Source organism: Alosa sapidissima, chromosome 2, assembly GCF_018492685.1.
Source record: "Alosa sapidissima isolate fAloSap1 chromosome 2, fAloSap1.pri, whole genome shotgun sequence".
Taxonomy (NCBI): domain Eukaryota; kingdom Metazoa; phylum Chordata; class Actinopteri; order Clupeiformes; family Clupeidae; genus Alosa; species Alosa sapidissima.
Genome location: NC_055958.1, coordinates 11,099,707 through 11,117,371, shown reverse-complemented (window position 1 = coordinate 11,117,371; position 17,665 = coordinate 11,099,707). Strand labels below are relative to the sequence as shown.

Below are 17,665 nucleotides of genomic sequence, written 5' to 3'. Positions count from 1 at the left end.
CTCCACCACACTGCTTTAACCTCAGTAGCTACCTAGACTCCACTACACTGCTATAGCCTCAGTAGCTGCATAGACTCCACCACACTGCTATAACGTCAGTAGCTGCCATGAGATTTTGTGCTTCTGTTGCCACGACAACGGCTGAGAAGAGTGACTTCAATATCTGTATTTAAAAACAGACCTGCTGTTTGGTCAGTCATATCCTGTGAGAGACATTTCTAACATCTCAATCACAATATCTACAATGTTATCTGTTACATGTTATCTAGAGCATTCTCATACACGCCATTCCATAAAATACATAAAACTTGTTGCCGTGAATGCAATGAGACTAGCTCTGTAGGACATTCCAAGCGGTCAGACAAAGCTTCAGGGTAAGTACAGTGCTTCAGACAAAAGCTTCAGGGTAAGTACAGTAAAACTGGAATCAGTATGACCACAGGAGTGGAACCGCTCAAGTCAGTTTGCAGGTAGGCCACCATATGATGATCATACTTCTGCAAGCCCTTTTCTCGTAAGTGTTTGTTTTGGTCAGCTGTAAGAGAAATGTTTTTCAGTTTCAGCCACTTTATCATTTGATGTCATGATCCATTTTGATAGCCAGGTATTAGAATACAGTATGTTGGTCTGGAGACAATCCACTGGTGTTTCATTGGGTTAAGGTGGAGACATAAGCGTACAGTAAGTGTTGTCCAGATAATGTGCATTTATTAAAAACATCTATCTATTCTATCTCAGCACTTCTGATTTTCAAAACTTTTTTTTTTTTTTAAAAGCTGACCACAGCAATATAAGAAAGGAAAGATTGGACAGGTCATAGACAGCTACATTTGATTCATATTTGATACTTAGACCACATTTTGGTAATTTCCAGAATGCTAGAAACTGCACTGTTGAGTTTCAAATGTTGTCACAAAAGAACAACCAACATGGTGTAAAGGTTATTATATTGACAGTCATGTTACAAATATATATCAAATTTTAAAATTCAATGTATGAATTGTGCTTCATTTCACTTAAAGTATCATTTATACATCAAATAAGTATAGTAAATGAATACAGATTGAATCAGTCAAGATTAAAACAATTGTGTAAATACACAAAATTCTACATTCTGCAACTGCAGACAATTGCATAACCTTTCTATCCCCTGTGCAATCCTCAGTCCTGAAGAGAGTATACCATCAGGCAATGCACTGTAAGTACAGTGGAGCAGAGTTGCCCCAGGATCCCCAGCTGTAGAACTTTGAGTTGGGGTCCTGGTGTGTCTCCCTCCAGCTAATAGCAGTGCAGAACTCTACATAAACAGCTTGTCTTGTCTGCCTTATCCACCAAAGTTGAGCAGATTGCGGCTGTGTTCACGGCTGCCTCGCGGCAAAAGGCATGGGACCATTTCTCAAAAGCACAGCGCAAGAACATAGACATTTGGCGAAAGCAATGTGAGGTTGGTACTTTTTATTCCCTTCTCATAATGCTGACATCAGTACAGACTTAAGGCAATAGATGATATGAACATGTTTGTGTGCCTAGTCTTATTGTGGCCCTCACAAGTGAACAGCCAAAATGATGCATGATGAGTATACCAAGTACTCCACATCTTCTGACAACAATGTAAGACCAGAAGAATGTTCCAGCCTTGACATCACTTCTATTAACCTACTGCTTAATAGTAATATTAATAATTAATATCTCTGAAAAAATTTTGTTCCAGGGTCTGGTGGGATTACATTGTCTAACCCACTTGCAAAAAGCCTTTGCGACACATAGTGTGTGCCCTTTTTGCTTCCCCAAATTAAGAATTATTTATATGTCTGCATGTAATGTATGTGTTTGACATACAAACAAATTCATTGTATTATATACAAATGATAATGAAAATCCATAAGCACTTTGCAAAGAATGTTTGTCTGTGAGGACCAAAAGTCAGTGAAGTCTCTGGTGCACTATGCAGTGCTTTTTCATTTTGGAGAGACAAGTCAATGAAAGGCATCATTCCATTTCAGAGTCCATTACGACCAGAGGTAAGCTTTAAAGTTTGAAGATTTAACATTTTTAGCCGGTCAAAATCATAACAGATGCCACTGCATTGCATATATGTATTTATTTGTACTGTGTTGTATTTATGATTAAAGAAAATCTATTCTTTTCTGAACTTGAATTAGAGAAAAGCAGTTCATTTCTCTGAACTAAGAATGAATAAATGTACATTGTCAGCAATAGTCAAATTTTAACCTGAATAAGAGTTTTTATGCAGCATTTTTACCTTATTCAGAATAAGGCCAATAGTTGTTGTTTTTGTATTTCTGTCCATGTAGATGTATATGTCCATGTAGATGTACAGTATATGCCCATGTAGATGTATATGTCCATGTAGATGTACAGTATATGCCCATGTAGATGTATATGCCCATGTAGATGTACAGTATATGACCAGACTTTTCTCTGTAGTTTCCAAGATGGAAACATTCCAGCCCTGGTTGGGGGTGGGATGGGATAGTTCAGAAGCCCCAATGAAAATAGTGGATCATATAGACACACAGCAGAGCACATTGTTTAGAATTTATCCTTTTTTGACTCAGAGGATTGGTAAGAAATGATGTAATGTTTAAAGGTGCTCTAAGCGATGCTGGGTAACGTCACTTCTGTTGACTTTCAAACAAAACAGAGCTAGCTTGCTACTTACGATACAACAACTTTATTTGTCAGTTTGTGCTGAAATTCTTTTTGCATCCCTGGGCAGCTCATTTAAGTATAGGAGGACAGCATACAAAGGACAGAAACAATACATACATGTACTGTAGATATACATGTAGGACATAAAGCATCAACAGACAAACATGAAACTTAGCCACAAAAGATAGTATCAAGCATGACAGAAGACAATATATTACAAAGAGGCTTCCTCCCCCTCCCTCCCGTGCTGCTCCAGTGCAATTGAAACTCTCCTAGCTAAGCCTAAGCACATCTCGTCTGTGATTTGCAGTTTGTTATGTTTTTATGAGCTAGGTTTGTGTGAGGGATCAAGCAGTCGGCATGGGACGCAGAGGCAAAAGGTTGACCAAAAAAGAGAATTTATTTCTCAAAATTACTCTGACAAAATAACATAGAGGTTCTGGGCCCAAAATAAGGGAATTTAAACAGAACTAAACTTAAGCAGACAAAACACAAGATACCCTAACCACTGTCTCAAAGGGCAAACTTAAATACTAGTGACCAAAACCATAATTATCACAAAGGGGAAATGACTAAATCAATTAAGACTGTAAAATAATAAAACCATTTCAAAGAAACCCAAATAATTCATGTGATGAAATAAACTATATTAAATGAAATAAATAAAGAAATACAAAATTATGTAATACAAAAAAAGAGACAGAAAATCCCAAATCCAAACTAAACTTCCCCATGACTAGACTAGAAGGTGGACTTGGCTGGAGCGCTCTGAAGACAGCGGAACGTTTGGCTCCGTCTTGACAACCCAATGTTCCACCCGGAGACAACATCCTGACGCACCCGGCAAGTTGGCCAGACTCGACATAAATTAGTGAAATGATACCAGAGCCCGTTTACGGAGAGCCGGATCACTCCCTATTAACTCCATTGTACCTGCAATATGTTGCAGTTCCGCTAGGGGCGATCACGAATAAGTGCAAAAACAATTGGGGGTCTATGGAGCTAGATGGCTAAATTTGTCTCTTTCACCTGGTTGTCGTTGAGAAATTGAAAATTTGATTGTGTTTTCTGCAAGCTCAATCTGGATTATAGGTCAAAAGTTGAATGAACTAGTAGTCACGTCCTTTCGATTTCTTACAGGTTGGGTCGTTGTTGCCCACAACACACTAGCTTTCTGCTAATGAATGACGTCATTGACACATTCGAAAGGCTTTTTAGAACAAATAAGTGACTCAAAAAATATAATACTCAGCGGTTTGAATTTTCTCTGCCCCCTCTTTTGACTGCAACATTCGAATTTCTGGGCAAAAAATGATATCCCGAAAAAAAGTGGATTTGAGGGGTACAGCTCCATAGGCCTCCATTCATTCTGCACTTATTTGTGAGCGTTCTCATGTGGAACCAGAAAAGGAACTGCAACCAGTTCAGAAACCGGAAGTTTTCCTAGAGTGGCAGTTCTCCCCTTATTAGACATTCTCTGGCGATACTCTGGCGATACCTGAAAGTGATAACGTAAATAATACATAATCAACCAAATGCGTGCACTCATTTTAGTGACCATGTAATGTTAAGAATTTTAAGAAAGTTCGAATGTGTAACGAAATCAAATGTGTCGGTTTTAACTGTTTTAACGTGGGCATGTTCGGATGTTTTGGGATGTAGATGTTAAGATGTTATGTAGGATGTATGTAGTGTATGTATGCGTAATGCAACAATATAAATGCATAAATGTACAAACTTAAGAAACGTGAGTGAGTGTAAAGAGGAGGGGTTACCGACAGGTAGGCTCTGGCGTGAGTGTGAGGACACGGCTGCGTCCCTCACAGTTTGCCCAGGTTGTTTTTGTTGCCGTTTTTGGAGCTGTCCACAGAGATCGCGTTTTTTTACAGTGTTCAGGACACAGACAGCTAGCGGTTGGTTAGGTGATGTTTGCAGTAAGTGACAAAATGTTTTAGCCTAAAAAACACAAACCATCGCTTAGAGCACCTTTAAATGTACAACACCAATTTGAATGCTAGAAAACATCTTTAAAATATATTGTATAGTCAGATTAGTTTCTTAAAGGATTATTCCGGCATTTAGCACTTTGAGTCCCTTTTCTGGTTTGTTTTGGATGAACTAGAGTGGTGGACACCAAAATTTTGACGATTGGTCCTGTCTCGACTTTTGACTCGTTTAGAATCGCCTTTACTGCTTCAGAGTGGCTGCCTACAGGCATGCACAAACATTTCCTTAAAGGAAAATTCCATTTTTTAGCACTTTAAGGCCCTTTTCTGGTTTGTTTTGGATGAACTAGAGTGGTGGACACCAAAATTTTGACGATTGGTCCTGTCTCGACTTTTGACTCGTTTAGAATCGCCTTTACTGCTTCAGAGTGGCTGCCTACAGGCATGCACAAACATTTCCTTAAAGGAAAATTCCATTTTTTAGCACTTTAAGGCCCTTTTCTGGTTTGTTTTGGATGAACTAGAGTGGTGGACACCGAAATTGACGATTGGTCCTGTCTCGACTTTTCTGACTCGTTTTGAATCGCCTTTGACTGCTCAGGCATACTGTAGGCTACTCAAACATGTCCTAAAACAACCCTTAACGTTCGTTTTCAAAACTGTGCAGCTCACCGAGTGGTTCGTGGAGTTCGTTGACTATTAAAAGCAAATATATCGGCGCAATGTATGATTTCCAGCCGTCTTATTTGCTAGGCCTATTGTGGAACTATTTATTCAGACACCTCACAAACGTGTATAAACTTCCGCTCAATATTTGAACCTGAAGCATACAGGTGGTAGATGGTGGCGCAGTAATATCAACGTGCAATGAGTCTTCCAACAGAAATCAATTGGATTTTACAAAATGCCAAATAAAACGACAGAAACTGTATTTCGCTACGCTACTTGTTTTGGAACATCAACGAACACCACTAACCACTCGGTGAGTTGCACAGTTTTGAAAACGAACGTTAAGGGTTGTTTTAGGACATGTTTGAGTAGCCTACTACAGTATGCCTGTTGGCAGTCACCCTGAGCAGTCAAAGGCGATTCAAAGTCAGAAAGGTCGAGACAGGACCAATCGTCAAAATTTCAGTGTCCACCACTCTAGTTCATCCAAAACAAACCAGAAAAGGGACTCAAAGTGTTAAATACCGGAAATTTCCTTTAAAACAACCCTTAACGTTTGTTTTCAAAACTGTGCAACTCACGAGTGGTTAGTGATGTTTGTTGATTATTAAAAACAAATATATCGGCCCAATGTATGATTTCCAGTCGTGTTATTTGCTATTGTGGAACAATTTTTTTCAGATACCTCACAACCGCTCAATATTTGAGCCTTAAGCCTAGACAGTAAAAGAAGGTCTCGCTGAAAGACCAACCAAATGTAAACAGCACAAACCAAACCATAGACCAACCAAATGTAAACAGCCCCCGTTTCCGTTTCCGGTGGCGCAGTAATATCAACGTGCAATGAGTCTTCCAACAGAAATCATTGGGATTTTACAAAATGGCAAATAAAACACAACAGAAACTGTATTGTAGTAGTATACACTACTTGTTTTGGAACATCAACCAACACCACTAACCACTCGGTGAGTTGCACAGTTTTGAAAACGAACGTTAAGGGTTGTTTTAAGGACATGTTTGTGCATGCCCATAGGCAGCCACTCTGAAGTAGTCAAAGGCGATTCAAAACGAGTCAGCAAAGTCGAGACAGGACCCGTCGTCAAAATTTCGGTGTCCACCACTCTAGTTTATCCAAAACAAACCAGAAAAGGGACTTAAAGTGCTAAATACCGGAATTATCCTTTAATTCACAAATGAGGCACACAATTCACAAATGTATTTTGTGATTCACAAATAAATGTGACTTAACTTACAATGTTCTTGTAAATGTGACCACACTGTATTATGTATACCATAATGGATGTCTATAATGTTATGATAATACTGACATTATATGTTTTTTGTATGCATACATAGGCACACAATATTTTAATGGAAAATTCCACACACATGCAATCCACATTATCTTTTTTTATCATTACTGCTATTTGCTCATTTTAAAAGCTATTTATAAAGGTAATTTATAACAACAGTCACATACCAAATACTTTGGCACCTTTTCTGGTCATTGTAGGAGTTGAGGAATGCTCACAGTGAAGAAATTATGGGAATACGCAGAGAGGAAGAGATGGACATGTCTGATGATGACTCTGAAGAAAACCCCTCCAAGAGATTTCGCACTGATGACTTGGGTAAAATGTTGCACAATTTCTTATCACATGTCTCTGTAGTTTATTCAAATTAATTGTGACTTCACACTGAGAGTAAAATATATATTTAAAGTACATTGAATGGATGTACTGTGACACAGTTACACAATTTCATTAAAATATTTTGTAAACATATTGTAGTGTTGTATAGTGTATGTGACTGTACAGTGTACCTGATGTGTAATCAAGGTCAGTGGGTACGAAGTATGTGTGGAGGTATGCTAGGTGTGCGTGTGTGTGTGTACAATTCATGGCTGTGGATTGTGTTGCGAGTGTAAAAGGGCAGGCTTCCTCTTTAAGAGACATATTGTTGACGTATCCACTTTCTGCTCAAAGCCTCAGGTTTTGGTCTAGAGTGGTCTATGCATCTCTTAACACTGGTTACATGTACACCACCGGTCAAAAGTAGTGGGGTCATTAGAAATTTCCATTCCACTCCATTATAGACAGAATACCAGCTGAGATCATTTGCATTGTTTTTTTGTTTTTTTTATCAGGGCAGCAGTTTTCAAATTACATTATGTGCTTACATAATTGCAAAAGGGTTCTCCAATGTCTTGTCAGTTAGCCTTTAAAAAAAATGATATCAGGTTAGTAAACAGAATGTGCCTTTGGAACATTGGATGAATGGTTAATGTATGGATAATGGGCAATGTAGATATAGCATTAAAGATCAGCCATTTCTTTCTACAACAGTCAAGAACCCTTTTGCAATTATGTAATTGTAAAAAAGCGAAGAAATTGCCAAAACTGCATAGAGTGCCTTTAACCCCAAATTCCTCTGGTGACAATGTCCCTTGTAATATATTTGACATATGTACGTTTCTTTGGATAAAAGCATCTACTAAATTAATAAATGTGTGTGTGTGTGTGTGTGTGCATGTGTGTACAGTATGTGTTAATGGTCATTTTGATTTCATTTCAATACCCTCAGTGTATGTGTAACAGTACTTGCATGTTATCATAGTCATATAAAGTCTCTTCTTCCTTCTTTTCTTTTTTAATTCTGTCCATTTTCCCTGTTTCCTTGGCTGTGTTGCTGTCTGTCTGTCTGTCTGTGCTCAGCTGTAGCTGCTTTAAAGGAGGAGAATGACAGCCTACGATGGCAGCTGGATGCTTATCGAAATGAGGTGGAACTGCTCAAGAAGGAACACGGCAAATCCTACCGCAATGAGGAGGATCACACCCAAGAACAGCAGCTAAACTTCCTTCAACAGACCATGCAGAGCATGCAACAGGTGATCCCTGATTTGATACTCACAGCAGAGATTCTAAATGACAAAAAATAATGCACATACAAATACACTGACATACAAGTGGGACTCAAAACATTATAATATCATGGAAAAGTTATTTTTCCCCCTAATTTATTTAAAAAGTGAATATTTTATATATTCTAGATTAATTAAATATTCATGGGTTTCATCAGGCCCCTTTCCACAGCACCTAGATTATGAATCAACTGCATGGTTGATTAATACACCTGTGGAAAGGGACCTGGTGAAACCCATGAATAAAATAAAACTGATTTTTACCATCAACTGCTCAACTAGGCCCCCTTACAGAGCCAATTAAACTCATTGCACCTGTATCAACTGCTTTCTCCTCAACTAGGCCAACTCTCTCTGTGTCTCTCCATTCTACAAGGATATAAAGGCACATTTCAAGGGCTATTAACGACTTAGAATGCAATCAACTGCACCTATGCTCTCTCACTGACTGCAGCATCTTCAAAGGAACCTCTTCTCTGTGTCTCTCTCTCCACTGAACTAGATAGCTCACTTTTCTCTTCCTCACATTTTTTTTCACTTCTTTTTCTTCACTTCATCCATGAAACTATCTGTCTATCATCATCCATTAAACTATATACCTATGCACATCTATTAATTAATTTAGCTATTTAAACTACTCAACTATTGAACAGTTCAGCCATTCCAACTGTCAGTTGTCATCAACTATAACTCCCGCCAAATGTTCTCTCTGCCTAAAACTTTCAAAATAAAAGTCCTCACTACAATAATTCCCTATTAAATAATTTAACAATTTAAACTATCCAACTGTTTTTTAACCCTGTTGGTGCTTTTCTCAGATCAGAATGAAAGTTCTCATAGTTCAACCTCCATAACATTTAGTCATTTGTGCACATCATAGTAGCAATTTCTCCTTCCTCTGAACAAATTGCAAATGCTTTTGGACATGCATCAGTTGCTTTCATACAATTCTCTGCTGTTTTATGTAAGGGATAATGGACGACACGGTGGTCTGTTCACAGAAGTTAATGCACGGTCGAGGTTGTAAAATGGGCCCGACGCAAAGTGGAGGGCCGTTTAAACCTCGTAAGTGCATTAGGCCTAACTTCTGTGAACAGACCACCGTGGAGTACATTATCCCGCTTATTCCACTGTTGCCACTTGCGTTGTGTTCATTTCCTGTTACAATTTAAACGTTTTAATCGCTAAAACTGTCTTGTTTGTAGAACTACTTTCTTCCGACACACATCAACTAATTTCTCAACTTGCAGGACAAACTGCCGTTCTAAAGTTCTAGTTCTAAATGGATAGTTGCTACGGCCAAAGGCCAGTCATTAGTTCTATCTCTCCCGTTGTCAAGCGGGCGTAGGCCTATCCCAAGATTCTGATGAACTTTAGCTTTGAAACATCCCTATTTTACCTAGCCTGCTGTCATCCATCTAGCTAAAAGCCACCTCCGTCATATGCTACAATGTTACTATGTTCTGAACGTCTGCATTTTACAGCTCGAATGCAACGTGACGGTTCATTTAAACTTGACAACGAGTTCGGCGAATTAATATACAAGTGTGGTACGGCCAAAAAAATGGATCTACTTCATAGGTGTGCAAATAACATACGGTTAATGGTCGTTCTAAATTACGTAGGACAATGGGAAATTCAACCAAGCAGTGGAATAAAACATTATCATTTGCTTATGTCATGTCAGTCAAAAATTAACTGTTTATTGATGCTGAATAGTCGTTCCCAATAAAATTGATGCTGAATAGTCGGTACCAATAAAATTAACAGTCTTCATTTCATTGCTTGAGTCATTACATACAAAATTGTTGAACTATTTATCAAACTCTGTCACAAAATGCTGTAGAATTGCAAAGAGCATATACAGCAAAAATGTGAAATGTATGTATTTAGGGTCTTGTACTCCCCTAACTACAGCAATGTGTAACTTTACTGTAGTTTTCAAATGGCTGTACAAGCAGTCTATAGTGCTGTCTTGAGCATGTTTAGGTAGTGTCACTGAGTTCCCAATAGAAAACACTGAGAGAATAAACTGTCATAATGAAAACATGACAAAGCCATTTGACTATCTTGTTCATAAACGATGGTGTCAAGACTTCTCATTTTGATGACACTGTTCATTGACATGAATACTTGCTTTTGAGGAATGGTCTATCCATTTTGTGCAAGTGACATGCTTTTGTGATTCCACTAGGTTTTGCAGTTTTGCACTAATTGGTTTGAGAAATGCACTAACTGCTGTGCAAATGTTAACAGTGATGTGAGAAAAGCACCAAAGCGACTGAGAAAAACTGTAACTGGTCAGCCATTCAAACTGTCTGTCAGTTGTTATCAACTGTGACTCCCACGAACGGTTTCCTGCTCTGCCCACAACTGTTTCCAAATAAAAGTCCTCACTACAATAATTCCCTCTTAAATAATTTAACAATTTAAACTATCCAACTATTTAACTCTTCAGCCATTCCAACTGTCAGTTATCATCAACTATGACTTCCTCAGAATTACATTTTCTAGTTATTATTATTCTTTTTACCTTTTTGTGTGCTTAATTCAGCTCGCTTGATTCAAATTTGGTTACTCCAAAAGCACCTTTGCAGGTATCACAAATACCCTACCAACCAGCTAGCTAGCAGCCTGCTCAATGGCCCACCAACACCCTAGCCAGCCGATTGCATGCCCTCGTGTAATTCCTCGGAGTTGCATGAGTTCTAGTTGATGATGCTGTTGCCTTTATTGTTTTAACCTCAGCAACTGCTCAGTCTGCAAGAGGAGCTAAAGAGTAAGGAGCTGGAGCTTGAGCAGGCCCAGGATGAACATCGATGCCTGGAAGCAGAAGTCCTCACGCTCAGGGAGAAACTCCTCAACAACATGGACTGTCTAGAGGGGGCCGACACAGAGCGATCTGATAAGGTACATTTACATTTATTCATTTTGCAGACACTTTTATCCAAAGCGACTTACAGCAAGAGAATAACATTCAAGCTACAGTGCAGAGGAGACCATGGCTTGGAATTACCACTGCATCTATCAAAACTTACTAGAGTATAGGTGTGTCCTTTTTGGTTGATTGAAGACCAGACGGGCTGCAACGTTCTGGACCATCTGTAGTGATTTCACTGTACAAGTTGAAGGCGAGGAGGGTGTCGCAGAAGGCGTGAGATAACCATAGTGTGTACCAGGAGCTGAGTGGCGTGTTGGGTTAGGTACAACCGTCTGATTATCCTTATATTGGATACTGCAAAGCAACACGACCAGGTGACAGCAGCAACAATTACTTTGGTAATGACGTGCAGCCCGATGATACAATCAGGGGTAACGTCTAGGCTTCCGCAAAAAAATAGGATTTTATTAGGTTGAGGCAACAAGTGAGTAGTAGGATGACGATTTTCTTAAAGGCTACTCTGAATAGAAGAAAACATAGTTTATTTACTGTCTATGGAGAAAAATGAGCGGCCAGAAATGTATTATCCCATTATTGCATCATCACTTAATAACCGAATATCATGTATTGATGAAGATCTATTGGCAAAGAACAAACTAGGCCTAGTTATTGGGTAAGAAGCCTACAATCATAATGATGCAGCTAATGTTTAAGGCAGGACACAGGCACAACATTTCTGTCATGTAGGCTACTAGTACATTTTGAGATTTCGGTTTATTGTGTCTTCTTTTTATGGAAGCCCATTCAGCCACTTAAAAAAAACAGACATAAAGTGAAAATAATTTCGAGATACAAAGTCAAAATAAACTGAGCACCATCTTAGCAACCAGCAGCATCACTTGTGAGGTACTAGACTTAGGACATTCAGCACAACTCCATGCGCTTCAGCCAGCAAAGCCGGAACTTCATCATTTGTAACAAATTTTAAAATATGGTCTTAACTTGTGTTCCTCCAATGCTGTCATACTAGGGAAGTCCGCGATGCATCAATCTGGTACACTTTGAAAAGAAATTCAGAGGTTAGACTTGTTTATTTTTTATTTATGGATGGAAATATTTCTGCTGTAGCCTAAACTACTTTGCACTTCAGAATTTTAACCATGCACACACAAGTGGAATAGTTATGATGATACTGCAATAAGCGCACAATCACAAAGCATATGTGCTGAGTTTCACAGTTCAGAAATAGTCAAAAATAGTATGCATTTCACCACTCCATTAAATTATGCAGAAGTGGTAACCTGTGTTGTTCAGCAAATCTAATTGTAATGTAATGGGCATTTTTTACATGCTACTGTATATCTTTCTTTTTCAGGACAGTCTGGGTTACCCATATCTGGGAAAGTTTGATGTGATAATATTTTCATGTCTTACAGTTGTGCTCATAAGTTTACATAGCCTGTAAATACACATGCTAAAGTTGACTAAAAAGAGGAATAAAAAAATCATCTGGAAATTGATATTAATTAATAAAATGAGGAAAAATCCAACCTTTAACTCATTGAGTGCCAAAAATGTAATATTACGTTTTTCCTTCCCATGCGTTGAGTGCCAAAAACGTAATATTACGTTTTTAGCTTTCTTTTTAAATTACGAAACTAGACACTCTAACACACCTTATATGTGATTTTGGGAACTCTGTGATGAATGGAAATGAAATATATGACGATCGAAAACTCATGAAAACTCATGAAAACGCACAATCTGGACATTTTATCTGGACATTTTATCATAACTCGGTTGCCGTTTTGGGTCAAATCAGTGACGCATGCACGTCATCTCAAAACCAGGCCATTTTCGTGGGTCTATCACTAGGTGGCAGTCTCGCCAGGTCTCGCTGATCACTTTCCGGAAAGTTTACAGGCAACACTTCATATTTCATGAAAGATGTTATATCTCCATTTCTAGAAAAAAACAGCGATTTTGATGAAAACTAGCCACTGTTTAGCTTGGGATTTCTCAGGAACAGAGGCGTGTAGAAATACACGGTTTGTACCCACTAGCTTAAAGTCTCACCTTTTAAACGAGCCATTGTATGTGTTCATAGCTATAACACAGAATATGCTGTGGCTGTACAAAAATCATCAACAATGGTCTAGATTGCTGGCACTCTAGGACAAAACTTCCGAAAACAGCTTGGCATTCAATGAGTTAAGGACACTAATTATCGGTAACACTTGACAGTATCAACATACGAGTGACATGCCGCCGTAACATGTTACTCGTTACTGACAAATGTAATGTGATTACAGTAATGCATTACACCCAACTCTGGTGCTGGTATGTGAACAATCATAATTGGTCAACAGCGCTACAGGTGTGGCAGTGTTTTCTGGTATAATCCATGTTTCAGTTAGTGCAAGCAACTGAAGCGACAACTGTGAGGGCAGGGCCCGGTTTCCCGATAACGATGGATAGACGCACTTACGAGGGTTTTCTACGATTCATCTTAAGATCGTTTATTTGATTTTTCCGACTGTTTCCCGAACATTCTCTGTTCAAGTTAATAGTTCTGATATATACTCTAATTTGGTGATGTCAGGTAATTGTACAGGCATGTCACAGCTACTTAAATGTTGGATCTAGCCTAGGCTACATTAGGCTAATTCACTTCAATACGAAAATAGTAAACATCCTGAATGTAAACATCCCCAGCAAACTATATACCACACAGATAATTTTTTAAGATTAGATTGTTTCACCGTTTTCATGTTTGTTACATGATGTATGGACATATGCTTAGGCTACTCAGAAGCCTACATCTGTCATGCCTGTCCTTTGCTACTTGTTAGTGCCCACTGTGTGTGCTGCCTCCATAATGTTTTGGGATGTCACTGAAGAAGACGTTTGAACATTAGAAAGAGGTGGAGTATAGTGAGGAATTGTGTAGGCTTAAATAACAATAAGGCTTGGATTTTGATAGCCTGGATACCAGACTCTCTGACTTCGCAGAGAATCTGGCCTATTGGTAGACGTTTATTTCCTGGTTGGTGGACGCTTGTCTGAAGTTTGAAATCATGAAGTTTCAATCACTAACGTTTGGTAATGACGTAAGTTAACCACGGGGGACACAACAATAACGATAGGCTTGCAACTTTCGTAATCACTCTCAGGAACACCCTCTGTTCGCTGGTTGGTTCGGAGACAAGTTGCCGAAGTAAACAAAGTGAACCGAGAGCTATTCCAGACGGAGTACTGTAAGGAAAAGAAATCGAGCGGAAGTACGTAGGCAGACGGAGGCCAGGCTAGGATTTTGACGCAGCACAGGCTAAACCACATGTTCCTTACAGACCCTTAAAGGTACACTATGCAAGATTTTCACCTTTATGAAGCCAATTACATGGTAAACAAACTTGTAATAGGTGAATCGTTCACTTGGCATAGCTATACAGCATAGATGTAGAATGTCGCTACCGAAAAAAACAGCCATGCAACTTCAAGAACGGCGACCTGACAAATATTGCGAGAATCGTGAAACATTACTTTGTCAGTAGAAATAGTTATTCGGAGGTTCTTTGTTAATCCTTCACCTCCACAACAATAGCATTAGCATGTACACGGGGGATACGTTGTGAGAAGTTTGCTATATAGAACAGCAGACTAAAATATAAATATATTTCAACTCTAGAGGGAGCTTTACGGCCAAAATTACCTAAACCTTCATAGTAGAGGTCTGCGCGTGACTGATTTTTCAGTCCCGCTCCCGCAATATTCTGTCCCGCTCCCGCATTAATGTGTCATTTTTAATCCCGCTGTCACTCCCCGATGTAAGTCGCTACCCGATGTGAGTCACGCATGCTCAGATTGATAGGTTTTACGGCATAACGCCAAGGGATCCGACTGAAATTCATAAAATAATTCACTTTTCTGTTTCAAAAACGTTTTAGCTATCTAAGATTGTTTGTGATTGCTAACGTTAGCAAACGCCATTCAAGTGACAGTCTTTGTTGTGCTTGATTGCTTACTTACTTGGTTACTTGCCAGCAGTGAACAAACTTCGTTATGTAGGTCAATTTTTATTGATATTACAGAAGTCTCTCGCTAGCAGGCTACTTCAGCCTCTAATCTAGAACTGACATTAGAGATCATGCCGTGAAAATGTGATGCCTTACGCTAAATAATACATTACTGCTGTGTAGGCTAATGTCATTATTCTGTGGCTAACAGCACTGGTAGTCGCAAAGTAGCAAAGTGACGCACGCGCGACTCACATCAGGGAGTGACACCGCTCCCGCCCGCATCTGTAACATGATGTCCCGCTCCCGCCCGCTAAAGCCCGCATGCAGGAGGGATAGCCTATTTAGTTTTTCTTTCTATCTCACGAAAGGAGCACACACACCTGAGAAAGACTCCAGATGTCACTTTCTTGGTTCTGAATGTAGGCTTAGTCTGGTGCCCTCTTCCTCTGTCATGCTTTCGATTTTTGAGTTTTGACAATGAGCAGCAGGAACAAATTTAACCCACGTAAACGACAATATAGGCTATAGGCCTGCTATCCGTCAGTTATGCTTAAACCCCGTTTTTAATGCTGCCTAACAGAACATCCAGCTGAACTATAGTGATGAACAGTAGCCTACTTTAATCATTTCCATATTTAATTTTACGCACATATTTAATTTGCGGGAGTGCAGTGAATCATCGGTTTGTCCCGCACCCGCGAACGCACCTCTCTCATCCCGCCCGCTCCCGCAAAGAGCTTTCAAAAGTTGTCCCGCACCGTACTCTTTTGCGTCGGGACCCGCGGGTCCCGCAGACCTCTACTTCATAGTGTACCATTAGGCTAAAACCGTTCGAACCAACCGCACCAATGAAATTGTCGGGGCGGGCTTTTGTACAATGATGAACAAATGAGCAGTCCATAGTCTATCACATCACAATAAGCATGCTTCGGTTGAACAAAAAAGCCTGTCGCTAGAGAAGCTAGACATTTAGATCTCGCTATCGCGTCTGTTGTACAAGATATTGACAGCACAATAACGTAACATAAGGCATAATCATGACCCAATGGAGCAGTATCAGACTCAAATTCTGACTAGAACTGAATATGGCTGTCAGACTACTTTTGATAAATCAAAAAAGTACCCTGGAAATCCAGAGTTCTCGCGAGAGCACAATTTGAATTATCTTTGCAAAACACTCTGGCAATGAGTAATGAGTAATGATTGTAAAGAAATGAGTAATGTGCAGTGAGATTTTCAAATGCATGCTTGGTGCCGCCCCTCGAGTTGGGCCATTTTCATTATTCGTGGCCAGAACCTTAATCTTTCTAGATTACCAGGGTCTGGATTTTCCAGGCTATCAAAAAAGGTCAATGATAAAAAGATAACCCTTACAGAAATTTCAGGTTTCTGGCGAACAGTTGTCGCAAATTTGCAAGGTCATATTTTCACATGCAAATTAGGTTATTAGGTTACAGTTGCGGTTAACTTTTGGCAATATTGCAGGAATGTGATATTCAAATTAGGTTTGTCACCAGAAGTTCACTGGAGGTTTGCCATTATTATTGCCATTATAAGTGTGGTGGCAAATCACTGGCAAACACATTTGCCACTAGTGGCAAACTTCTCATTGTTGCTGGAGGTTTGCCTGTAACGGCTTACATTAGCAAACTTCTGGCAATATTTTCTAGTGAACTCATTTGTTTCCCACAAATCACTCACAAGTTTGCTGCAAATCTGCTGCAAACATTCAATTTTTGTAATAAAAATCTTTAACTTGCTAAAAAAAAGAAAAACTGTTTGTTTGTAACCTCGTCTAGTGTTCCGCACACATTTGTCTGCACTGTGCAGCCTGGCAACTCGTTCCTTCACTAAATAACACTCTGCAACTCATGCACTTGGAACTTTCGGATTTGCATTTGGAACAGCCTCCTCAAGAGAATGTCAACTGACATTGGTGTTATTGTGACATTGGTGTTATATTTATTTGTTCTGCATCTTTCCTTTTTTGCTAAATAGGCAGTAAACGGATGTGCAGACATCCTCTACCACCAGCACGACAAGAACCATGAACTGTTCATCCGAGGCCCTTTGAGATCTGAAAAGGAGGCTCTGTTGCTAGGTAATTGTATTGTTTATAAAACCAGCAGACCAATTTTCTTCATTTGTATCCACCCTTTCACAACACAACATTGGTGTCTTTTTCATCAGAAGACAATTAATCAGTTAGCAAGCCTTTAGCAGTGTTAAAGCAACACTAAAGCATTTTTCTAGTGCCGCACGCACGCCATTTGTTTATCCAGCACCGGCTTTGCAAATAACGATGTGGTACAGACATGGTAGAATCCACAGACATGGTAGAGTGTGTTGCAAGATTTTATGAAAATATGATGTATTGCGATATCAGAAGCAAGTCAAATTTTTAGTTTCTTTTGTCTCATTCCTTAGAAATATAGATCCTCTACGTGATCTGGCAAACTTACATAGTGCGGTTATAGCCGATAGAGGGCCGTGAAGCGAATGCAAAAGTGCCGTTCAACCTGTTACGAGTTGATGAACCATTTTGATGAAACAATTT

The 17,665-nt window shown here is 39.3% G+C and overlaps 1 protein-coding gene across 2 annotated transcripts in view; it reads left to right on the top strand.

The window, feature by feature from the left end:
- The window catches only part of enox1 (ecto-NOX disulfide-thiol exchanger 1), a 61,490-nt gene that overhangs the window by 40,300 nt on the left and 3,525 nt on the right, over nucleotides 1-17,665 (top strand). For both annotated transcript variants that reach the window (XM_042070088.1, XM_042070091.1), the window contains 5 exons: nucleotides 1,338-1,444; nucleotides 6,802-6,919; nucleotides 8,003-8,175; nucleotides 10,957-11,118; nucleotides 17,107-17,209. In XM_042070088.1, the coding sequence (XP_041926022.1) occupies nucleotides 1,338-1,444; nucleotides 6,802-6,919; nucleotides 8,003-8,175; nucleotides 10,957-11,118; nucleotides 17,107-17,209 (663 nt within the window). The remainder of the gene's footprint in view (nucleotides 1-1,337; nucleotides 1,445-6,801; nucleotides 6,920-8,002; nucleotides 8,176-10,956; nucleotides 11,119-17,106; nucleotides 17,210-17,665) is intronic.